The 24521-nt window shown below is 56.9% G+C and overlaps 1 protein-coding gene across 16 annotated transcripts in view; it reads left to right on the top strand.

Annotated features, from left to right (window-relative positions):
- Kmt2d (lysine methyltransferase 2D) overlaps positions 1-24395 on the top strand; it is a 39670-nt gene extending 15275 nt beyond the window's left edge. For 6 of the 16 annotated variants that reach the window (XM_076556765.1, XM_076556761.1, XM_076556774.1 and 3 more), the window contains 34 exons: positions 199-333; positions 425-568; positions 737-802; positions 919-1035; positions 1208-1345; positions 1447-1531; positions 1759-2000; positions 2089-2162; positions 2378-2428; positions 2521-4338; positions 4436-4618; positions 4694-4830; positions 5047-6911; positions 9080-9203; positions 9337-9421; positions 9520-9586; positions 9669-9901; positions 10001-12892; positions 12991-13131; positions 13251-13418; positions 13575-13734; positions 14418-14493; positions 14617-14792; positions 14880-15010; positions 15491-15623; positions 15697-15824; positions 15974-17114; positions 18635-18771; positions 18869-18999; positions 19473-19520; positions 20621-20906; positions 21073-21146; positions 21232-21340; positions 21484-24395. In XM_076556765.1, the coding sequence (XP_076412880.1) occupies positions 199-333; positions 425-568; positions 737-802; positions 919-1035; positions 1208-1345; positions 1447-1531; positions 1759-2000; positions 2089-2162; positions 2378-2428; positions 2521-4338; positions 4436-4618; positions 4694-4830; positions 5047-6911; positions 9080-9203; positions 9337-9421; positions 9520-9586; positions 9669-9901; positions 10001-12892; positions 12991-13131; positions 13251-13418; positions 13575-13734; positions 14418-14493; positions 14617-14792; positions 14880-15010; positions 15491-15623; positions 15697-15824; positions 15974-17114; positions 18635-18771; positions 18869-18999; positions 19473-19520; positions 20621-20906; positions 21073-21146; positions 21232-21340; positions 21484-21576 (11588 nt within the window). In that variant the 3' untranslated portion in view covers positions 21577-24395. The remainder of the gene's footprint in view (positions 1-198; positions 334-424; positions 569-736; positions 803-918; positions 1036-1207; positions 1346-1446; positions 1532-1758; positions 2001-2088; positions 2163-2377; positions 2429-2520; positions 4339-4435; positions 4619-4693; positions 4831-5046; positions 6912-9079; positions 9204-9336; positions 9422-9519; positions 9587-9668; positions 9902-10000; positions 12893-12990; positions 13132-13250; positions 13419-13574; positions 13735-14417; positions 14494-14616; positions 14793-14879; positions 15011-15490; positions 15624-15696; positions 15825-15973; positions 17115-18634; positions 18772-18868; positions 19000-19472; positions 19521-20620; positions 20907-21072; positions 21147-21231; positions 21341-21483) is intronic. The other 10 variants (XM_076556769.1, XM_076556775.1, XM_076556768.1 and 7 more) reach the window with 8 other exon arrangements.
- Positions 24396-24521: the final 126 nt, after the last annotated feature.

Below are 24521 nucleotides of genomic sequence, written 5' to 3'. Positions count from 1 at the left end.
CCGATGGGTCCGGGACGAAGGTGGGCTCACAGCACATGGGGCAGTGCCAGCGAGGCAGGGTGTGGGTTTTCTTCAAGGGAAGAGGGGGTGGAGGGTCTGACTGGCTGGGGAAGGAGTAGGGCGGGAGGCTCTCCCTCCAGAGGTGACTGGCGTGCCTGGTATCCACAGAAAGTCTGAGCCCCTCTCCTTCGTCCGCAGTGATGCCCCCTGAGCTGCCCACCGAGGGCTCTGCGGAGCCCAGCCTTGCCGAGGGGGACGAGAAGAAGAAGCAGCAGCGGAGAGGGCGCCGGAAGAGCAAGCTGGAGGACATGTTCCCTGCTTATTTGCAGGCAGGTTCCAGACTCCCCACGGCAGGCGAGGGGAGGGTCTGCGCCCACAGGGCATCGAGAAACCATTTCTCTCGACTCCTCCCGCCTGCAGGAAGCCTTCTTTGGGAAGGAACTGCTGGACCTGAGCCGGAAGACCCTTTTTGCAGTTGGGGTGGGCCGGCCAAGCTTCGGATTGGGAACTCAGAAGCCCCGGGGGGATGGAGGTCCAGAGAGGAAGGACCTCACTGCCTTGCACAAAGGTCAGTTGATGGAGAGGACACGTTCTGGGGTGTCTGGCCTACCTTTCTGCCGCTTTGTCATTGGCAGAGGTGTCTGGGGCAGGGCTGGTCAACCAAGGGTGGGTCAAGGGCCCATTGTGGGCGTCAGGTGTCACTCCCCTCTGATTGGAGTGGAACTGTTGCTCATAGGAGACGATGGTCCTGATGTTGCAGATGAAGAGTCCCGTGGTCCTGAGGGCATGGCTGATATACCAGGTGAGCCCCTGAACACTGCCCGAGCTGGAGCCTGGGCACTGTTCCATGCCTCTGTGGTTCGTATTGGCCTGTGTGGTACCTCCATACCTCTGTGACTGGTGGTTTTCCTCTGGAAGTTGCAGGGCTTGAGGATGGGGGTGTAAAGGCATCGCCAGTGCCCAGTGACCCTGAGAAGCCGGGTACCCCAGGTGAAGGAATGCTTAGCTCCGACTTAGACAAGATTCCCACAGAAGGTAAGGCTTGTGTACAAGAGTCCTCCGTGGGAAAAGAAGGTCCTGTCTGTGGAACTAACTGCCCTAGACCGCTCTGGTGGCAGAGTCCTGCTTGCCCTCCTTGGCCGTGACCATCTGTAGCTCTGTGGTGTCATATGAACCTCATACTCAGCACTGTGTCCTTTTCCCACAGAACTGCCCAAGATGGAGTCCAAGGACCTGCAGCAGCTCTTTAAGGATGTGCTGGGTTCAGAAAGAGAGCAGCATCTGGGTTGTGGAACTCCTGGCCTCGAAGGCAGCCGCACACCACTGCAGAGGCCCTTTCTCCAAGGTGCTTAGGACAGGGGGCTGGTGCCAAGTCGCCAAGCCAGCCTTGTGCCTGAGTGGGCTGATGCTCGCTCCTTTCCCTCCCTGATCCTGGTGTTGTTGCAGGTGGCCTCCCTTTGGGCAGCCTCCCTTCCAGCAGCCCAATGGACTCCTACCCAGGCCTCTGCCAGTCTCCCTTCTTGGATTCTAGGTTGGTATCTTCGCTGACTGTCACGGGTGGTCCCTATTGGCCTTTCCCGCTGCATGGTCCCTGCCTCGCCTCCTTCTGACTTTGGGCCACTAGAGAGTCACCTCCCTTGCTCTTCCTACTCCTGCTTAGTGGCCTTCCTCAAGAGCAGGGACTTGGGCTCTGGGCGGTTTGTCTGGGGTGGGTCTTGAAATCCTTACCCTCTGTGACTCTCTGCCCCTGCGCCCCAGGGAGCGCGGGGGCTTCTTTAGCCCAGAACCCGGTGAGCCAGACAGCCCTTGGACAGGCTCGGGGGGCACCACCCCCTCCACTCCCACCACCCCTACCACAGAGGGTGAGGGCGACGGACTGTCCTATAACCAGCGGAGTCTCCAGCGTTGGGAAAAAGATGAGGAACTGGGCCAGCTCTCCACCATTTCACCTGTACTCTATGCCAACATTAACTTTCCTAATCTCAAGCAAGATTACCCAGGTACCTCTGGGCGAGGGCCAGAGAAACAGCCTGGCAGGTGGAGGGGTCACCTGCCAAGGCTCCTCTGACTTAGCGTTCTGCTCTCCAGACTGGTCTAGCCGATGTAAACAAATCATGAAGCTCTGGAGAAAGGTTCCAGCCGCTGACAAAGCCCCCTACCTGGTAAGACAGCGTGGGCCAGCCTGAGACCTGACGTGGAAGCATCTGGAGGGTTCCATCTCAGTTCCGTCTCTCCTTCTGTCCCTCTTCTCTTGTCTCCTGTCATCCTAAAAGCAGCTGGGTTAGGAAGGACTGAGTTCTGAGGAGGCAATGTGGCAAGGTTGGGGGCTGGGCTTGAGGCTAAGCACAAAGCGCTCTGTTGTGTCCTTGTCCCTCAGCAAAAGGCCAAAGATAACCGGGCTGCTCACCGCATCAACAAGGTGCAAAAGGTGAGTGGGTGGCTGTCGTCGGGCCGGCGGGCGGGGGCCGCGGTCATTCCTCAGGAAGCAGTCTGACTGCTGGACTTGGTCTCCCTCTGTAGCAGGCTGAGAGCCAGATCAACAAGCAGGCCAAGGTGGGCGACCTAGCCCGTAAGACTGATCGACCGGCCCTCCATCTCCGCATTCCCTCCCAGCCAGGGGCACTGGGCAGCCCGCCCCCTGCCGCGGCCCCCACCATTTTCATCGGCAGTCCCACCACGCCTGCTGGCTTGTCTACCTCTGCGGACGGGTTCCTGAAGCCACCAGCGGGCACAGTGCCCGGCCCTGACTCCCCTGGTGAGCTCTTCCTCAAGCTCCCGCCCCAGGTGCCCGCCCAAGTGCCTTCGCAGGACCCCTTTGGACTGGCCCCTGCCTACGCCCCGGAGCCCCGCTTCTCTGCGGCACCACCCACCTATCCTCCTTACCCAAGCCCCTCTGGAGCCCCCGCCCAGCCCCCGATACTGGGCACCACAACTCGACCTGGGACTGGCCAGCCAGGGGACTTCCACACTACCCCGCCGGGCACCCCCAGACACCAGCCTTCCACGCCTGACCCCTTCCTCAAACCCCGTTGCCCCTCATTGGACAACCTGGCTGTGCCTGAGAGCCCAGGGGTAGCAGGAGGCAAGACGTCCGAGCCTCTTCTCTCACCCCCACCTTTTGGGGAGTCCCGGAAGACCCTAGAGGTGAAGAAGGAAGAGCTTGGGGCATCCTCTCCTGGCTATGGTCCCCCAAACCTGGGCTGTGTTGACTCGCCCTCCTCAGGCCCCCAGCTGGGTGGCCTGGAGTTAAAGGCACCTGATGTCTTCAAAGCCCCCCTCACCCCTCGGGCATCTCAGGTAGAGCCCCAGAGCCCGGGCCTGGGCTTGCGGGCCCAGGAGCCACCCCCCGCCCAGGCTCTGGCCCCTTCTCCTCCCAGCCACCCAGACGTCTTTCGTTCTGGCCCCTACACTGACCCCTATGCCCAGCCCCCATTGACCCCTCGGCCCCAGCCACCACCCCCTGAGAGCTGCTGTGCCCTGCCTCCTCGGTCGCTGCCCTCTGACCCTTTCTCTCGAGTGCCCGCCAGTCCTCAGTCCCAGTCCAGTTCCCAGTCCCCCTTGACTCCACGCCCCCTGTCTGCTGAGGCTTTCTGCCCATCCCCCGTTACCCCTCGCTTCCAGTCCCCTGACCCTTATTCTCGTCCACCCTCACGCCCTCAGTCCCGTGACCCCTTTGCCCCATTGCATAAGCCACCCCGGCCCCAGCCCCCTGAAGTTGCCTTTAAGGCTGGGCCCCTAGCCCACACTCCGCTGGGAGCTGGGGGCTTCCCAGCAGCCCTGCCCTCCGGCCCAGCAGGTGAGCTCCATGCCAAGGTCCCAAGTGGACAGCCTCCCAATTTTGCCCGTTCTCCTGGGACAGGCGCATTTGTGGGCACCCCGTCTCCCATGCGGTTCACTTTCCCACAGGGGGTAGGGGAGCCTTCCCTAAAGCCCCCTGTCCCTCAACCTGGTCTCCCTCCACCCCATGGGATCAACAGCCATTTTGGGCCTGGCCCCCCCACCTTGGGGAAGCCTCAAAGCACAAACTACGCAGGAGCCACGGGGAACTTCCACCCATCAGGCAGCCCCCTGGGACCCTCCGGTGGGCCCACGGCGGAGGGCTATGGGCTGTCCCCACTGCGCCCCGCGTCGGTTCTCCCGCCTCCCACACCCGACGGACCCCTCCCCTACTTGTCCCATGGAGCCTCACAAAGGGCGGGCCTCACCTCGCCAGTGGAAAAGCGTGAAGACCCAGGAGCTGCAGTGGGCGGGGGCTCTTTGGCAGCCCCCGAACTCTCAAGTACCCAGGATGCAGGCATGTCCAGCCTCAGCCAGACGGAGCTGGAGAAGCAGCGGCAGGTGAGTGGAGGTCCAGAACCGTCCCACCGTGCTTCCAGCCCCTCCGCCAGCCCTGTGATGAGAACGGAGCGGACTGACTTTTGTGTGTTCTGGACAGCGCCAGAGACTACGGGAACTGCTGATTCGGCAGCAGATCCAGCGGAACAACCTGCGGCAGGAGAAGGAAACGGCTGCGGCGGCCGCGGCCGCGGCGGGGCCTCCAGGCACCTGGGGTGCTGAACCCGGCAGCCCCGCCTTCGAGCAGCTGAGTCGAGGCCAGACCCCGTTCACCGGGTCCCAGGTAGGTGGATTGGCAAGGGGCGGCGGAGCCAGCCTACCGAGGGTGGCCGCGCCTTCACCTCCTTGTGTCATTCAGGAGAAGAGCAGTATGGTGGGGTTACCCTCAAGCAAGCTAGGCGGTCCCATCCTGGGACCAGGAGCCTTCTCCAGTGATGACCGACTCTCCCGGCCGCTTCCACCAGCCACACCTTCCGCCATGGATATGAACAGCAGGTGAGGTTCAGGGTGTGTGTGTGTGTGGGGGGGGAGAGAATGGGACAGATGTTACCGTCACTGTATTTATTCTCCTCTGATCTTTCTTTGTCCTCTGTTGTTACGCATTCTTCCTCCTTTCCCTCATCATTTCTTTTGTCCTCTGTCACTGTCCTAAGCCTCTGTTCTGGCCGTCCATGCTCATTGCTTCACACTGACTACTGAGTATTTTTCCAGGCAACTTGTCGGAGGCTCCCAGGCCTTCTATCAGCGCACACCATATCCCGGGTCCCTGCCTCTACAGCAGCAGCAGCAGCAACTATGGCAGCAGCAGCAGCAGCAGCAGCAGGCAACAGCAGCATCCTCCATGCGACTTGCTATGTCTGCTCGATTTCCATCAACTCCTGCACCAGAACTTGGCCGTCAAGCACTAGGTTCCCCCTTGGCAGGGCTCCCCACCCGCCTTCCAGGCCCTGCCGAGCCCGTGCCTGGTCCAGCTGGTCCTGCTCAGTTCATTGAGTTACGACACAATGTACAGAAAGGACTTGGACCTGGGGGATCTCCGTTTCCTGGTCAGGGTCCCCCTCCGAGGCCCCGTTTTTATCCGGTAAGTGAGGAACCCCACCGACTGGTTCCTGAAGGTCTTCGGAGCGTGGCTGCTTCAGGCCTTCCCCCACAAAAACCCTCAGCTCCACCAGCGCCTGATTTGAACAACAGCCTCCACCAGACGCCCCATACCAAGGGTCCTGCCCTACCAACTGGCTTGGAGCTGGTCACCCGCCCACCATCCAGCACTGAACTTGGTCGCCCCCCTCTGGCCTTGGAAGCTGGGAAGTTGCCTTGTGAGGATCCTGAGCTAGATGATGACTTTGATGCCCACAAGGCCCTAGAGGATGATGAAGAGCTTGCTCACTTGGGTCTGGGTGTGGATGTGGCCAAGGGTGATGATGAACTGAGCACCCTGGAAAACCTGGAGACTAATGATCCCCACCTGGATGACCTCCTCAATGGAGACGAATTTGACCTGCTGGCGTACACTGACCCAGAGCTGGACACCGGGGACAAGAAGGACATCTTCAATGAGCACCTTAGGCTGGTGGAGTCAGCGAATGAGAAGGCCGAGCGAGAAGCCCTGCTGCGGGGGGTGGAGCCAGTGTCTCTGGGCCCTGAGGAACGCCCTCCCCCTGCCACAGATAACGCTGAGCCTCGGCTAACATCTGTGCACCCTGAGGTGAAGCCCAAAGTGGAGGAGGGAGGGCGCCACCCTTCTCCTTGCCAGTTCACCATTAACACCCCCAAGATGGAGCCAGCACCTTCGGCCGCTCCCCTCAGCCTGGGACTCAAGCCAGGTCAGACTGTGCTGGGCAGCCGGGACCCGCGAGTGGGTACAGGACCATTCCCCAGCAGTGGGCACACAGCTGAGAAGGGCCCCTTTGGGACCACAGGAGGAACACCAGCTCACTTGCTGAACCCCGGCTCACTGAGTGGCCCAGCTGGATCCTCCCTCCTGGAGAAATTTGAGCTAGAGAGTGGGGCTCTGGCCTTGCCCAGCGGACACGCGGCACCTGGAGATGAGCTGGACAAGATGGAGAGCTCCCTCGTCGCCAGCGAGTTGCCCCTGCTCATCGAGGACCTGTTAGAGCACGAGAAGAAGGAGCTGCAGAAGAAGCAGCAGCTTTCAGCCCAGCTGCAGCCTGCCCAGCAGCAGCCGCAGCAGCAGCCGCAGCCACAGCATTCCCTCCTTCCTGCGCCAGGCCCTGCACAGACCCTGCCTTTGCCACATGAAGCTGGGCCCCCACAGCAGCTTGCTCTGGGGCTTGGAAGTACTCGGCAGCCAGGTTTGGGCCAGTCACTGATGCCCACCCAGTCCCCGGCTCACGCCCTCCAGCAGCGCCTGGCTCCGGCTGTGCCTATGGTGGCTAACCAAGGGCATATGCTAAGTGGGCAGCAGGCGGGGCAGACAGGCTTGGTGCCCCAGCAGAGCTCCCAGCCAGTGTTAGCCCAGAAACCCATGAACGCCATGCCAGCTCCCATGTGCATGAAGCCCCAACAGCTGGCAATGCAGCAGCAACAGCTGGCTAACAGCTTCTTCCCTGACACAGGTAACTTCACCGCGGCGTGGTTAAGGGAGATAGGATACCACAAAGTACTGTAGGCAGACGCAGTGGGACTTGGGAGAGGAAAGCTGAGTGAGTGAAGCCTGATGAGCAAAGGCTCTCTGTCTGTGGTGAAGGTTAAATTTAGTCCTCAGAGAAAAGACTGTAAGGATAAGCAAACCAGGTAAGGGAAAGATCAAACGAAGCTATAGGGCAGGACAGCCTGTGGGGAGCAAGGAAAGATATGGCGCAGGGGAGCGGGCACCGGTGTCAGCTATGGCGCAGGGGAGCGGGCACCGGTGTCAGCTATGGCGCAGGGGAGTGGGCACCGCTGTTAGATATGGCGCAGGGGAGCGGGCACCGGTGTCAGCTACGGCGCAGGGGAGCGGGCACCGGTGTCAGCTACGGCGCAGGGGAGCGGGCACCGGTGTCAGCTACGGCGCAGGGGAGCGGGCACCGCTGTCAGCTACGGCGCAGGGGAGCGGGCACCGCTGTCAGCTACGGCGCAGGGGAGCGGGCACCGCTGTCAGCTACGGCGCAGGGGAGCGGGCACCGCTGTCAGCTACGGCGCAGGGGAGCGGGCACCGCTGTCAGCTACGGCGCAGGGGAGCGGGCACCGCTGTCAGCTACGGCGCAGGGGAGCGGGCACCGCTGTCAGCTATGGCGCAGGGGAGCGGGCACCGACCGCTGTTATTTTGGAGAGGGAGGAAGGGGCCACGTTGAGGAACATTTATTGAATAGTTAGTCTTTATTGGACATTGGTTGGTGGATTTCATCATAACAGAGTCGTTAAATGGCTACTGTGGTTGTCTTTGATTCCCAAAGAGTAAGCAGGCACAGAAGCTAAATAACGTGTCTAAGATTGTGCAGCTAGCAGAGCCGGCCCTGAGTTAACAGCCTTGGAATTCGTCTTTATAAAGCTGAGAGTCAGTGTTCTGAGCCCTAGTACTCGAGAGGCAGAGGCAGGAGGATCTCTGAGAGTTGAAGGCTAGCCTGCTCTATATAACTAAGTTCCAGGGTGGCCAGGGCTACTTAGGCCATCTCTCAAATAAATAAACCAATTAATTAATTAATTAATTAAAGCAAATAAATAAAAGCACCCCTAAACAAAATAGAGGATTTTAGGAAGGTTTGAGATTTTTTTTTTGTGTGTGTGTGTGTGTGGTTATTTCTTTATGGTTTATTTATTTAATTTTGAGTAGGGGGATAAAAGTAGAATGGGAGGTGAGTTAGGGTCTCATGTATCCCAGGCTATCCTCAAACTTGCTATGTAACTGAGGATGAAGATGACTTTAAATTTAGGATTCTCCTGTCTCCTCCTTATTAAGTGCTGGAATTACAAGCATATGCCACCATACCTGGTTTATTCTGGATTGTTTTGTTTTTTGAGGGAGGGTCTTAGTACATAGCACAGGCTGGCCTTAAATTCAAAATCTTTGTGTCACAGCCTCTCCCGAGTGCTGGGATTACAGTTGTATACCACTGTGCCTAGTTATTTTTTGTTACTCGACTAGATGGCAGGACAGTGGGTTATTAGGTGATTTTTGTTGTTGTTGTTTTGTTTGTTTGTTTGTTTTTCGAGACAGAGTTTCTCATGTAGTTTTGGTGCCTGTCCTGGATCTCGCTCTGTAGACCAGGCTGGCCTCAAACTCTCAGAGATCCACCTGGCTCTGCCTCCTGAGTGCTGGGATTAAAGGCGTGCGCCACCACCGCCCGGCTTAGGCGATGTTTTTCCATCACAAACAGCTCTGTTGTCTAGGGCTTTGCCACAGAGCCTATACCTTGGGTTCTTGAGCTGGGTTGGTTGTAGACTACCACTTTGAAGAGTACTATCTGGCTCACATAGCATGCCTTTATTCTTGTCATGTGATCCTCTATAGCATCACGAAGTAGGCAGAGTAGCAATCATGGTTTCTCTTCAAATGAGGGAAACTGAGGCTTAAAAAGGTAAAGTGCCACTGCCTGACTCAGTCAGTGTTTTCCTACTCCCTTAAACGAGGGACAAACAGAAGGACTGTGTGTTCTGTGAACATGAGTGCTACAACACTCCTGCTTAGCTGAGTGGACTTGCCACATTGTTCTACAGGTAGAGGTCAGAGTGTTGGGAAAAAACAGCCATCTTGCCATAGAGCCTTGACCCCCAAACCCAGCTTATTAATCTCTTCCCTCTTCAGATCTGGACAAATTTGCTGCCGAGGACATCATTGATCCTATTGCAAAGGCCAAGATGGTAGCTTTGAAAGGCATCAAGAAAGTGATGGCTCAGGGCAGCATTGGGGTGGCCCCCGGGGTGAACAGGTGAGACCCGGGCTGCCGTGAGCTGACTTCCTATCGCACCGCTCTCCGGGCTTCCCTCCCCACTTGTCTCATTGCTTTGTGTTTGAACTGTGCCTTCACTGACGCCGTAACCCCTGTGCTTTATGGACTGTAGGCAGCAAGTCTCCCTGCTGGCGCAGAGGCTCTCGGGGGGCTCTGGCTCTGATCTGCAGAACCATGTGGCACCTGGGAGTGGCCAGGTAAGGAGGAAGTAGGAACCTTTGTACTATTTCACTGGGCTACCTTTCTTAGGGCCTGGCATGGAACAGTGACCTTCTAGAAATCTCTCTTACCACAGGAGCGGAATGCTGGTGACCCTTCTCAGCCTCGTCCCAATCCACCCACTTTTGCCCAGGGAGTGATCAGTGAGTATGGGCAAAGACGTGGTTAGGAGTCTGGAAGGGGGTCATGGTTTTGCAGATCCTAACATGCAGGTTCTATTCCCAGATGACACTGACCAGCGACAGTATGAAGAGTGGCTGTTCCACACCCAGCAGCTCCTCCAGATGCAGCTGAAGGTGCTGGAGGAGCAGATCGGTGTGCACCGCAAGTCTCGGAAGGCTCTGTGTGCCAAGCAGCGCACTGCCAAAAAGGCAGGCCGTGAGTTCCCGGAAGCTGACGCTGAGAAGCTCAAGCTGGTTACAGAGCAGCAAAGCAAGATCCAGAAACAACTGGATCAGGTAGGAAGAGCAAAGTTCAGCCAAGTGCCCAGAAACCAGGGATGAGACACGGCAGGGGTGGGCGGCCTCCGTCTGACCTCTCCAACCCTCCAATGTTAGGTCCGGAAACAGCAGAAGGAGCACACGAATCTCATGGCAGAATATCGCAACAAGCAACAGCAGCAACAGCAGCAGCAGCAGCAGCAACAGCAACAGCAGCACTCAGCTGTACTGGCTCTCAGCCCTTCTCAGAGTTCTCGGGTACTCACCAAGCTGCCTGGCCAGCTGCTCCCTGGCCATGGATTACAGCCACCACAGGCACCTCCAGGTGGCCAAGCTGGAGGTCTTCGCCTGCCTCCAGGAGGTATGGTACTCCCTGGACAGCCCGGTGGTCCGTTCCTCAATACTGCCTTGGCCCAGCAGCAGCAACAGCAGCAGCAGCAGCAGCAGCATCCTGGTGTGGCTGGATCCTTGACTGGCCCCTCAGGAAGCTTCTTCCCTGGCAATCTTGCTCTCCGAAGCCTTGGGCCTGACTCAAGGCTTTTTCAGGAAAGGCAACTACAGCTGCAGCAGCAACGAATGCAGCTGGCCCAGAAATTGCAGCAGCAGCAGCAGCAACAGCAGCAGCAACAGCAGCAGCAGCAGCAACACCTCTTAGGGCAGGTGGCAGTCCAACAGCAGCAGGGTCCCCCCGGAGTACAGAACCAGACTCTGGGTCCCAAGCCTCAGGGCCTTCTGCCTCCCAGCAACCACCAGGGCCTCCTGGTGCAGCAGTTGTCCCCCCAGCAATCACAGGGCTCCCAGGGCATGCTGGGTCCTGGCCAGGTTGCAGTGCTGCAGCAGCAGCAGCAGCAGCAGCAGCAGCACTCTGGAGCTTTGGGTCCTCAGGGCCCTCACAGACAGGTGCTTATGACTCAGTCCAGGGTGCTGAGTTCCCCTCAGCTGTCGCAGCAGGGTCACAGCCTGATGGGACACCGGCTGCTCACAGCCCAGCAGCAACAGCAGCAGCACCAACAACAGGGCTCTATGGCAGGCCTCTCCCATCTTCAGCAAGGAATGATGTCACAGGCTGGACAGCCCAAAATGAGTGCTCAGACGTTGGGCTCCTTGCAGCAACAGCAACAGCAGCAGCAGCAGCTGCAGCAGCAGCAGCAACAACAGCAGCAGCTGCAGCAGCAACAGCTGCACCTTCAGCAGCTGCACCAGCAACAACAGCTCCAGCAACAACAGCAACATCTTCAGCAGCAGCAACAACTCCAGCAGCAGCAGCAACAGCAGCAACATCTGCAGCAGCAACAGCTCCAGCAGCAGCAGCAACAACAGCAACATCTTCAGCAGCAGCAGCAGCAACAGATGGGCCTCTTGAATCAGAATCGAACTTTACTATCTCCTCAACAACAGCAACAGCAGCAGCAGCAGCAGCAGCAGCAGCAGCAGCAGCAGCAGCAGCAGCAGGTGACACTTGGCCCTGGCATGCCAGCCAAACCTCTTCAACACTTTTCTAGCCCTGGAGCCCTAGGCCCAACCCTCCTCCTGACAGGCAAGGAACAAAACATTGCCGAGACGTCACTCCCTTCGGAGGTCACTGAGGGGCCCGCCACACATCCAGGAGGGCCCCTAGCAGTGAGGACTACACCTGAGTCAGTGTCTGCTGAACCAGGGGAGGGAAAGCCTGCCATTGCCGGAGACTCACAACTCCTACTTGTCCAATCCCAGGCCCAGTCTCAGGCCGCCTCAATGCAGCTGCAGCCACCACTAAGGCTCCCAGGACAACCCCAACAGCAAGTTAACTTGCTCCACACAGCGGGTGGAGGAAGCCACGGGCAGCAGCTAGGGAGTGGGTCCTCTTCCGAGGCCCCGTCTGTACCCCACCTGCTGACCCAGCCCTCTGTTTCCTTAGGGGAGCAGCCTGGGCCTATGGCCCAGAACCTTCTGGGCTCCCAGCAGTCCCTTGGGCTAGAGCGGCCCATTCAGAACACTACAGGGCCACAGCCTCCCAAATCGGGCCCTGTCCCTCAGTCTGCACAGGGCCTTCCTGGGGTTGGAGTCATGCCTACGGTGGGTCAACTTCGAGCACAGCTCCAAGGAGTCCTGGCCAAAAACCCACAGCTGCGGCACTTGAGCCCGCAGCAGCAGCAGCAGCTGCAGGCCCTCCTCATGCAGCGGCAGTTGCAGCAGCAGCAGCAGCAACAGCAGCAGAGCCAGGCAGTACGCCAGACTCCACCCATCCAGGAGCCTGGGACCCAGCCCTCTCCTCTCCAGGGCCTCTTGGGCTGCCAACCTCAACCTGGGAGTTTTTCTGGATCTCAGACTGGACCCCTCCAGGAGCTAGGGGCAGGGCCTAGACCTCAGGGCCCACCCCGGCTCCCTGTCCCACAAGGAGCCTTATCTACAGGACCAGTGCTTGGCCCTGTCCATCCCACACCTCCACCATCCAGTCCCCAAGAGCCAAAGAGACCTTCACAATTACCTTCCCCCAGTGCCCAGCCAACCCCTACCCATCCAGGGACTCCAAAGCCCCCAGGGCCAACCTTGGAGCTGCCTCCTGGGAGGGTCTCCCCTGCTGCTGCCCAGCTTGCAGATACATTCTTTGGCAAGGGGCTGGGACCTTGGGACCCCTCAGACAACCTAACCGAAGCCCAGAAGCCAGAGCAGAGCAGCCTGGTATCTGGGCATCTGGAGCAGGTGAACGGACAGGTGGTACACGAGCCACCCCAACTCAGCATCAAGCAGGAGCCTCGGGAAGAGCCATGTGCCCTGGGTGCCCAGGCAGTGAAAAGGGAGGCCAATGGGGAGCCAGTAGGGACACCGGGCACCAGCAACCACCTTCTGCTAGCAGGCCCCCGCTCAGAGGCCGGGCATCTGCTCTTGCAGAAGCTTCTACGGGCAAAGAATGTGCAACTTGGTACTGGGCGGGGGCCTGAGGGACCTCGGTCTGAGATCAACGGACACATCGACAGCAAGCTGTCGGGGCTGGAGCAGAAACTCCAGGGTCCTCCCAGCAACAGAGAGGTGAGTGCTGTGGTAGCGTGCTGTGACAGTGAGATGTGGTGTAGTTGTGGAGGTCAGACGGGCAGGGCAGCACCCTTCACAGGGCGTCTCTGGTTTAGGACGCAGCCACGAGAAAGCCTTTGCCAGTGAAGCCCAAGCGGGCACAGAAGGCAAGCGACAGGTTGGTGAGCTCCCGAAAGAAGCTGCGGAAAGAAGACGGGGTCCGGGCCAACGAGGCCTTACTGAAACAGCTGAAACAGGTGACCCCCGAGGAGCCGGTCCAGTGGCCCCTGGCCGCCTGGGGGATGGGGAGCCTGCGGTGGGAAGGGATGGCTGTGACTGCCGCAGCTTCCCAGCTTCGTCCTCTTGTCCCTCCTAGGAACTGTCCCAGCTGCCCCTGACGGAGCCTACCATCACCGCCAATTTTAGCCTCTTTGCTCCCTTTGGCAGCGGCTGCCTAGTCAGTGGGCAGAGCCAGCTCAGGGGGGCCTTTGGAAGTGGGGCTCTACACACCGGCCCCGACTACTGTTCCCAGCTGCTCACCAAGGTCAGAAAAATGGCAATACTTTTTGGGAATAATAACAATCTTGGGGTTGGAGGTAGGGATGAAAGACTGGAGGAGAAGGCTGATGTAATGTGGGGCCAGGAGATTGTACCAGTCTCCCTATGCCATCTTGCACACAACACCCACCCCACCCCCCAGAATAACCTGAGTAACCCGCCGACACCACCCTCGTCGCTGCCCCCCACCCCACCCCCATCGGTGCAGCAGAAGATGGTGAACGGTGTCACTCCCTCTGACGAGCTGGGGGAGCACCCCAGGGATGCGGCCTCTGCCCAGGACACGGAAGGAACGTTGAGGGGTGAGTGAGGGAGTCGGTGGATGAGTGGCAGGCATGAGTGGTCTCCTGGTAGCCACTCGGTATCAGCAATGAACGGCTGGCATGCACCGCCCTGTGCCCTTACACAGTAGACGTTGGGTGGGCAGGGCCCAGTGGTGGTGATTTGGTTCGGGACAAAGGATGGGCTTCAAGAGTGTTGCAAAGGCAACAGGGGAGGTAGGTACGAGGTGAATCTGAGTGAAGGTCTGTGAGAGGAAACAGTCCAGCATTCGTGGATGGGCAGCCACAGTCTAACCCACACTTGAACTCCAGCACATGAGTGTATTTAGCTGTGTTACTTAGACCAAGTAGCTTGACTTGTGTGAACCTTGATTTCCTCTCTATAAACTGGATACTGTAAAGTTCACCTTCATAGTTGTTAAAAAGACTTAGTGTTACGATGACTTACGATCCCAGCCCAAACTGGAGAAGAACAACCACAGGGCTTAAGAGTTTGAAGTCAGCTAGCCTGTGCTACGTAAATGAGACCCTGTCTTTAAATCAGTGTGGTGCACAAGAAGGCCCAATGTCTATATAGAGTGTTCCTGCCCCAGGCTGTTAGTGAGTGGATAGTTGATTGCAGTCGCTAGCTGGACCTGGAATGCTGGGGACAGACAGCATCACTGACTCGCCACTCACCTTGACCTCTACCCCTCCGCCCTCAGATGCTGCAGAGGTGAAGAGTTTAGACCTGCTGGCCGCTCTGCCCACACCCCCTCACAATCAGACCGAAGACGTCAGGTGGGGCATAGGGCGGGGGCAGGTGGGGCAGGTTTCAGCTACTCCGCCCGCCCGCCCCATCTCTGCTGTTGAGAGGGAGGATCCGTGTGGCTGTACCAACGTCTGCTTGCGTTTGGCCTTCAGGATGGAGAGTGACGAGGACAGTGACTCTCCTGACAGCATCGTGCCCGCCTCGTCCCCTGAGAGCATCCTTGGGGAAGAGGCCCCACGTTTTCCACAGCTGGGCTCTGGCCGGTGGGAGCGGGACAGCAGGTCTCTCTCTCCCGTCATCCCTATCATCCCCCGTGCCAGCATCCCCGGTAAGCGCTGCGCGTGGCCTGGGTCGTCAGAAGTGAGGGGCTAGGGTTGTGGCAGAGAGTGACGTTCACTTTCTCTCTCTCGTCCAGTCTTCCCAGATACAAAACCTTATGGGGCCCTTGACCTGGAGGTCCCTGGAAAGCTGCCTGCTGCAGCTTGGGAAAAAGGCAAAGGAAGTGAGGTGTCAGTCATGCTGACAGTCTCTGCCGCCGCCGCCAAGGTATGTCCTAGGGGTGCCTTGAGGCCAAGGGGGACTTGGGTCAGAGGACAGTCCTCAGAGCTTGTCTGGATTTAAGAAGAAAAAAAATTCACCTGTCCAAATACTTGTCCCGAGCACCTGCTCTGTTTGAAAGGCTGGCCAGGGACTGTGGGCTGAGCAAGGAAAGCCCGTGCTAGGGCTCGTCATCCGTGGATAGAGACAGACAGACAGCACACTGACAAACGCTACCAGACCTCTCTCCTCCAGTTGCACTTGGGGGACCCCCGCTGCAGGGTTCTCTGGTCAAAGAAAGTTGGGAAGCAGTTCAAACGGCAGACATCTGCGGTGCCGGGCCCTCTGGAACTCCCGTGTCCCTGTCACAGTCCAGGCACGGCGGTGTGCGGAGGGCGGGAGTGAATGGGGAGCACTGAGCGGCCCGTGCAGTAGGGCAGGCTCACCGAAGATGCTGCTGTTCCTCCACCCTTTCTTCTGCCCCAGCAGAATCTGAATGGTGTGATGGTAGCCGTGGCCGAGTTACTAAGCATGAAGATACCCAACTCCTACGAGGTGCTGTTCCCAGACAGCCCTGCCCGAGCTGGCCTTGAGCCTAAGAAGGTGGAAGCGGAGGGGCCTGGTGAGTAGAGCACGAGACCATTTTCCGATCCGAGAAGAGTTCTGGTGGGAGACTGACCCTTTCCTTTCTGTAGGTGGGAAAGAAAAAGGGTTGAGTGGCAGGGGCCCGGACGCTGGACCTGATTGGCTGAGGCAGTTTGATGCCGTGTTGCCTGGCTACACCCTCAAGAGCCAGTTAGACATCTTGAGCCTCCTGAAACAGGTGGGTCTGGGGGAGAAGGGTCAGTGTTAGGAAGAAGGCGCTCCCAGAGCGAAGAAGATGATGGCTTTCGAGGGAGTGGAGTCTGGTCAGGAGGAGGGAGGGCGAGCGGGCTGAAGAACTGGCACTGACACCAGGGTGCCCTCTCGTAGGAGAGTTGTGCCCCAGAGCCATCCACCCAGCACAGCTACACCTACAATGTCTCCAACCTGGACGTGAGGCAGCTCTCCGCCCCGCCTCCCGAGGAACCGTCCCCACCTCCATCCCCTTTGGCGCCTTCTCCTGCCAGCCCCCCTGCCGAGCCCCTGGTTGAACTTCAGGCTGAACCCCCCGCTGAGGCACCAACCCCTTCGCCTCTACCCCTGGCGTCCTCCCCTGAATCTGCCCGGCCCAAACCCCGAGCCCGGCCCCCTGAAGACAGCGAAGATTCCCGTCCCCCGCGCCTCAAAAAGTGGAAAGGGGTACGCTGGAAGCGGCTGCGCCTGCTGCTTACCATCCAGAAGGGCAGCGGGCGGCAAGAGGACGAACGGGAAGTGGCAGAGTTTATGGAGCAGCTCGGGACAGCCTTGAGACCAAACAAGGTGCCTCGAGACATGCGACGGTGCTGCTTCTGTCATGAAGAGGGAGATGGTGCCACTGATGGGCCTGCCCGCCTCCTCAACCTTGACCTGGACCTCTGGGTACACCTCAACTGTGCCCTGTGGTCCACGGAGGTGTATGAAACCCAGGGTGGGGCGCTGATGAACGTGGAGGTGGCCCTGCACCGAGGGCTGCTGACCAAGTGCTCCCTGTGCCAGCGAACTGGCGCCACGAGCAGCTGCAACCGCATGCGCTGCCCCAGTGTCTACCACTTTGCCTGTGCCATCCGTGCTAAGTGCATGTTCTTCAAGGACAAGACCATGCTGTGTCCCATGCACAAGATCAAGGGGCCTTGTGAGCAGGAACTGAGCTCCTTTGCTGTCTTCCGGAGGGTCTACATCGAACGGGACGAGGTGAAGCAGATCGCCAGCATCATCCAGCGGGGTGAGCGGCTACACATGTTCCGAGTAGGAGGTCTTGTGTTCCATGCCATCGGACAGCTGCTCCCACACCAGATGGCTGACTTCCACAGTGCCACGGCCCTCTACCCTGTGGGCTACGAGGCTACTCGGATCTACTGGAGTCTTCGGACCAACAATCGCCGCTGCTGCTACCGCTGCTCCATCAGCGAGAATAACGGCCGGCCGGAGTTTGTGGTCAAAGTCATTGAGCAGGGTTTAGAAGACCTGGTCTTCACTGATGCCTCTCCCCAAGGTGAGCACTAGAATGGGATTGGGCAGGTTTTTCTCAGGAGTCCGTTTACAGTGTCAAGAAGCTGCACAGCTTTTATGTAGCCCCTACCTCAAGTGGCATGGTGTTTTGAAAACCTGAAAATACTGGGATTCAGCCTTACTCAGACACTTTAAGTACCTTGCAATTGAAAATATTTTCTTAGCCAAGCGTGGTCCTCACCACTGTAATACCAGTACTTGGAAGATTAAGGCAGGAAGATCCTGAGTTCAAGGTCACATCCTTAGCTGTGTAGCAAACTGGAAGCCAGCCTGGGCTGCAGGAGACCTTTTCTCAAAAGAAAAGGTTTTGTGGTTGGCTTTTTCCCCTAACCTCGGTAGATTAAATGATGGAGTTTTCATGTGTATGTTTTTTGCTTGTTTGTTTTTTGAGACTGTGTGTGTAGCCCTGGCTGTCCTGAAACTTGTTCTGTAGACCAGGCTGGCCTCAAACTCAGAGGGTTGACTGTCTCTGCCTTCCAAGTGCTGGCATTAAAGTCATGTGCCACCACCGCCCAGTTAAACAGTGATGTTTTGAAATCCTGTTGTCTGTTACACAGTTCCAAATTCCCTCTTTTTGCCACATGTAAAATCCCTTTTAGAGTTTTGTTTTTGTGGTACTGGGGATAAAACCCAGGACTCGGGATGTGCTGGGCAAACTTACATCATTGAGCTGCAGCTCTACCCTACCCCCTTAAAGTGTTCTTTAAATTTTAATTTTTGTGAGTATGGGTGTTCTGCCTGCATGTATGCCTGTGGATCTCATGCATGCAGTGACCGTGGAGGCCAGACGAGGGCCTCTTGGGTTCCCTGAGACTAGAGTTGAAAATGGTTGTGAGTAGGCTTGAACCTGGGTGCCGGGGACTGAACCTGGGTGCCGGGGACGGAACCTGGGTGCTGGGAACTGAACCTGGGTGCTGGGGACTGAACCTGGGTGCTGGGGACTGAACCTGGGTGCTGGGGACTGAACCTGGGTCCTTTGGAAGAGCAGCCATTGATCTTAATTGCTGAGGCCATTCCTTTTTATCTTTGTTTCTATGTTGATGATAAATAAAGCCGCAGGAAGTATATTTTGTTGAGCATGTCCTACGAGTCACAATTCCGTTAGTAGGGTGATCATTCAGGGGGTTTTGTCCAGGTGGCCCTAGAAGGTGAGCACTGTCATTATTATGCAGTGTAGACATACAGTGACCAAGTCTTGTGAGGAGACTTGGGTATTTGGCTTAAGTCCCGTAGCCAGTACTCAGACTTGAACGTAATCTTCTCAACTCCAAAGCATGTATATTCATTCAGTAGGAATGTGGCTCCTGCTGGGTCTCTGGGACCTGTGCTTGTCTTCCCCTCCAAAATTGAAGCTTTGGGGACTAGGAAACCGGGAGTGGATCCTGAAGGGTCACAGGGAGGGGACAGTCAGACGGCGGAAAGTCGAGCTCAGGAATGGGGTTCTGGGCTGGCGGTCAGTAAGCAGTGTTATTCCCGAGTGCGGTCTGTCTCCCTCACCTCTAGCTGTATGGAACCGCATCATCGAACCTGTGGCGGCCATGAGAAAAGAAGCAGACATGCTGAGGCTCTTCCCCGAGTACCTGAAAGGCGAGGAGCTCTTTGGGCTGACAGTGCACGCTGTGCTTCGCATAGCGGAGTCGGTAAGAAGGCAGCGTGGGGCTGCGGCGGCGGCGAGGTGGGCACTGGGAGCCTTGGTCCTGCTGCAGAGCAGCTAAGGCAAGCTCCCTGTGCCCACAGCTACCTGGGGTGGAGAGCTGTCAGAACTATTTATTCCGCTATGGGCGCCACCCCCTGATGGAACTGCCACTCATGATCAACCCCACCGGCTGTGCCAGATCAGAACCTAAGATCCTCACACACTACAAACGGTGAGCTTGTGCGGCCGGGCCACGGGCTGTGGCTGTGGCTGTGGGCAGGACCGTCGGGCCACACTGGGGGTTTGAGGTGCAGTTCAGAGTCTTCTCCAAGGAGCTGGGCAATCACCCATAGACCTGGTTAGAGGCACACAAACATCACTGGGGTATCCCTTTCCTCTTCCCTAGTCAGCTCAGGTGTGCTGGGTTGACCAGGGATCCAGGACAGAGCCCTCTTGGGTACCCTGGGAATGGCTGCTGGGGAGGGTCTTGGTAGACAATGAGGAGAGATGTACGGGAGCTGGTCACTTCTTTCTTCTTTGGTCTTGCTTCCAGAGGGGCCAGTGATACTCCCAAACCTCAGACACCCCATGAATGCTAGGGTCACCATCCCTTTCCAAAGCTGAGTTGATTTAGAAATAATTAGTATTATAGAAAAATAATACAACCTTACGTTTGTATAGCACTTTATACTTTTTTTTTCAAAGCGTTTTCACATCCATTATCTCATTTGATCCTCACAACAACCTTATGAGGTAGGTAGGGCAGGTGGTATGACCCCATTTTATAGCTGAGAAAACTGAGGCCCAGAAAGACTGCGTGACTAGATAAAGGTCACACAGCTGGGACTAGACCCTCCTCTCATTGTGGGTTGCTGGTCTTTCTGTGTGCCACAGGAGCCTAACCTTGGTCCTTGGGTAGAGGGAGGCAGAATCCATCGGTAGCCGGGCTCTCCACGCAGGCCGTTGGTGGCTCGAAGGCTGTCATAGAACGTTGAACACTCGACCTTTAGTTAGCCTAGTTCTTGCTGCTCTACAACAGTGGTTTTCAAACTCTTAAGCCCATGTGTCCCCAGAGCCCCAGACCACAGAAACCAGTGAGCAGACTTGCCCTGCTCTGTCTGACTTCACCTTCCTCAGATTGGATTTAGCCAGAGGAATTCCAATTTTACCTATGGATTGGCGTTGCAATCAACGTTTTGCTGAAGAGAAGAAATTGTACTACATAAAACAGAAAAGCACCTCAAAGCGTTTGAAAACCACTGCTCTGAGCGAGACTTTGGCTGGTGCCCCAGGGTGGTGAAGGCCGCCGCTCAGGCAGCAGCCCTTGCCCTGCAGCGAGCCGTCTGCCCAGCCCAGTGCTGTGCTGCAGAGCAGGACGGTCTGAAGCAAGGCCAGGATACCATCAGGCTATGAATTCACAGCCACCTAAACTCAGATCCAGCCCCTGTAGTACAGGTGGCCCCCTTTGTCAGGGTCCACAGCCTGTGCAGGAGGTAGGACTCAGATGACGGAACAAACCATCAGCTTAAATTCTGGGGAAGACCACCAAGGTCTTGTGTGGCCTTGAGCATGGTTGCGGGGGCGGGAGGGGGGGTGCTAGCCAGTATGAGACGGGACAGCAGACTCGGTGTAGGGGAGCTGGTACTTCTTCCCTCTCTACCTACTCCTTATCCTGGGAGGTCTCTGCTACCCAGGGTGTCCAGAAGGGTCCCAGTGGCTAGTTACTTCCTCCTCCAAGCTAATGGGGCTTGCACTCCATTCTCAAGGCAGCAAGCCCTTGTAGTCCGTGCCCCAGGGAGGAGGCAGGCGATGAATGCTTGGTCTGTCTTGTCATGGACTCTGTCACCTCCCAGGCCCCATACCTTGAACAGCACCAGCATGTCTAAGGCGTACCAGAGCACCTTCACAGGCGAGACCAACACCCCCTACAGCAAGCAGTTTGTGCACTCCAAGTCATCTCAGTATCGGCGCCTGCGCACCGAGTGGAAGAACAATGTTTACCTGGCTCGCTCCCGTATCCAGGGCCTAGGGCTCTATGCAGCCAAGGACCTAGAAAAGCACACGATGGTCATCGAGTACATTGGCACCATCATCCGCAACGAGGTGGCCAATCGGCGGGAGAAAATCTACGAGGAGCAGGTACTTTGGGGTGGCTGGGGAGTGGTGTGGCCGAGTCCACCCTCTGCCAGGGGGCATGGGGCAGGTTTGGGCCCAGGAGACAGCTGGAGAGAGGGAGAAGGCAGGAGGAATTGGGTCATGTCAGATATGCCGATTCTTGTTCCTACAACAACTTCTGCCTGTCTAGAACCGAGGCATCTACATGTTCCGGATAAACAATGAACACGTGATTGACGCTACGTTGACTGGAGGCCCTGCCAGGTGAGCAAGGAAGGCCTGAGTGTCTCCAGTGGCCACCTGCTGGGTGCGGCCAAGCACCACTGACGCTGACTCTCCTGCCATCCAGGTACATTAACCACTCCTGTGCCCCTAACTGTGTAGCAGAGGTCGTAACATTTGACAAGGAGGACAAAATCATCATCATCTCCAGCCGGCGGATCCCCAAAGGAGAGGAGGTGAGAGGAGCTTCCTGGACTGGTGACAGAGCAATCCTCTTCTCCTCTGCCATCGCCTAGGAGTTGGATTCCAAGGCTCCTGCCCTCAGCATCTTGGCCCCTCCCCTTTTCCCCACCTTGATTCTGTCCTCTTTTCTTTCCAGCTGACCTATGACTATCAGTTTGATTTCGAGGACGATCAGCACAAGATCCCCTGTCACTGTGGAGCCTGGAACTGTCGGAAATGGATGAACTAAGAAGCTTTGAGGCTACCAGGCAGGGGAACGCCCCACCCCCCGCCTCTTCCCTGAAAGGGATGACGGGGAAGAGCGGTAGCAGCCAGAGCTAGGACCCAGGGCTGGGGCTGCCGGCCGACCAGAGCCCCTGGAGCAGGAGGCTGGGGCGGAGGGCCCTAGGCCAAGCCCACCCTGGGCACCAGGGACAACCATCTACCCTGCCACCGGCCCTCAGGCTGGCATCTCTGCCCCCAGCTCCAGGAGGGGACAGACAGAAGCAGCCACTGGGCATCTCAGGTTTGAGGGGGATATGGGCCGGGAACTACCCAGAAGTGTCTGGGAGGCAGCAGGGAGGGAGGAGGAGGATGTGTGGCCGGGCCTCACAGCCCTGCTGCCTCCACCGGCCTCTCTGGCCCAACTCAAGGCTGCAAAGAGACTTGACTAAAAGCTTGACAATCCCAAAGGCCGGGTCCCACACCTGGCCCTGCCTGCCGGGTCCTGCCCCTGCCCTCACCCCCATCCCTTCCTCTCTTCTGTCTCTGTCTCCCTCTTTCCTCTGTGTTTCTGTCTCTCTATGGGTTGTGTTTCCTTGTTTTCCACTCTGACAAATGCAACATGATGGGAAAGAGGCATCCAGATGCCCAGGAGGGCAAGCTGGGCAAGCCGGGCAAGGAGACCCCGCACCCACACCTACCTCATTTAAGTGTTGGATTTTTTGCTGTTTTGAAATGTGAGACCCTCTCCAAGCCCCTACTGCCCCAGCCCTCTCCCCCACCTCACTGCCCTCTTCTAGTGGGTGGAAGGGGGGGTAGGAGGAGGAAGCAACAACAATAACAACAACAAAAATCCATCTTTGTTTTTAATGATGGGCGTGGGATGGTGGCTGAGGCAAATGGTGATGAAGATTGGGGGTGACTGGTCCCTAGTTGCTCTAGAACTTCCTTCTCCATCTGGACATGGAGGCAGGAGGGGGTGTGCTAAACCTAGGACCAGGATCTCTCTCTCCTGTTTTCCCAGCCTCATCCTTAGCCCATTTGCCCTCCAGCCCCTGGATGGGGTGTGGGGGGTAGGGTGAGGGCTATCCCTGTGTGGCATGCCCATACCCAGTGAGGCAGGGTGTGGCCCAGAGCTCTCACTTTCCCTCAGTCACCAAACTGCTGCTGGTCTGGTGGGAATGGGTGGTGATGTGGGGGTGGGGAGCTTAGTGTCAGCGCGGGGAGGGTGGGGGGTATTTATCTATTTATACATGGGGTTGTATATAGTCTTGTGGGGCATGGGGGAGCCGGCTGGAGGTGAGAACCCTCCCCTCTCCCCCAACCCCCGGGGAGAGCAAATGTAAAACTACTAATTTTTGTGCTTTATATATTCTATATAAATATATCTATTTTCTTTTTACAAAACCAGTTTATAAATGGTAGGGGGGTGTGGGGCGGACACATGGAGCTCCCCTTGTGGGGGGGCCCCCTCCACTACCCAACCTACCGCCCTTTCCTCACCCCCCCTTCACCACCCCCTGGCTGTGACTGCTGTAAGGTGGGGGTATAGAGAGAAGCTGGGTGAAGCTCACCCCAGTTGTATAGTTGGACTACGATATAACGCACAAAAGTAAGCTGGCCCCAGGGGGAGCCAGAGGGTGATGGGTTCCCTGATCTTCCTTTCCTTCCTCTTCTGCCCAAGCTTGTGCTGCAGTTAAACCTCTTCCTGGGGGGGTGTAGGGTGAGGGTGTGCGAGGCCTCAGACTGCTCTCGGTCGGGAGCCGTGGGGATGAAGATGAAGCTTATGTGCAGTTCTCTCCTGGGGGCTGTGGGCAAAGGGCATTTTGTAATTAATATTTCCAAGAATCAGATATCTGGACTGTAGAGATGGGCTTGATGGTGGCACATGAGCAGGCCTGCTGAGGGGTAGCACGATTGCTGTTGTGATTTTAGGTTTTTGTTTTGTTTTAAATTGGGGGGATTGTGGATTGATGGGGGGTAGGGAGATTTTTTTTTTTTCCTGGCCTTTTTTTTTTCTTTTCTTTTTTCTTTTTTTTTGAAGCTGCTTCCTCAACTGTTTCAAGCTGCAAATGTTTAAGAGAATGACAGCTCCCCCACCCGCTCCCACAGAAACCATTGTAATTAGATCAGACAGTGGAAGACTGGGCCGCTGGCCCCAACGCCACGGAGCTGAAAGGTCTAGGCACTAGGTGGGGGAGATTTGTCTCCTGTGGGTCAGGCGCTGGTTGGGGCTTGGGCCCCAGACCCGGGAACGGAGAAGGGGCAGACTTTGTAAGCATATGCTAGGTATCCGATAGTCCTGTAGAATTTAGTGAAGAAACCTTATACAGTTTTTAATTTTTATATAAACTATAACTCAGACCCACGCTACAAGGTTGGAATTTTGGTTGTTGGTTTTTGTTTTGTTCTGTTTTTTTAAGTACCCCGCCTGTATAATCGCATCAAAATCCCACCCCCGTGTTTGTATTTTGGGTTGGTTTACACTTGCACATACTCAATTTTCAGTTTCCCCCTTTGACCGTCTACCCTCACCTCCAGGACCCTCCCCCTTTTTAAAAAATAAATCGCTGACAAGTGTGAATCCCGTGAAGAACTTTATTTTGTGTTGTGTGTATCCTGTACAGCAAGGTTGGTCCTTCGTAACAACGGATGAAATGGTTCCCTTTTTTAAAGCGCTCTCTCTTCCTCCACCCCAGCGCCCCCCGTCCTTGGCATGTTTTGTATCAGCGATCATTCTGAACTGTACATAATTTATGTTGCGAGAGGCAAAGGGCAAGTTTTGGATTTTGCTTCTTCAAAGTTTGTTTTTAAACGACAAATAAAAAAAGGACATTTTAAATACAAGCGCCTCCGTCCCATGACCCTCGTCGTTAGCCAGATCTTAAGGTCCTAGAGGACCTGGGGGAGGGAGGGAGGTTTTCCACACCAGGCTCAGCCACTGCCGGAAGGGTGGGTTCCCCGCCTTCCGCC

This window comes from Peromyscus maniculatus, chromosome 20 (genome assembly GCF_049852395.1).
Source record: "Peromyscus maniculatus bairdii isolate BWxNUB_F1_BW_parent chromosome 20, HU_Pman_BW_mat_3.1, whole genome shotgun sequence".
Lineage (NCBI taxonomy): Eukaryota > Metazoa > Chordata > Mammalia > Rodentia > Cricetidae > Peromyscus > Peromyscus maniculatus.
This window is presented reverse-complemented; position numbering and strand designations above follow the sequence as displayed.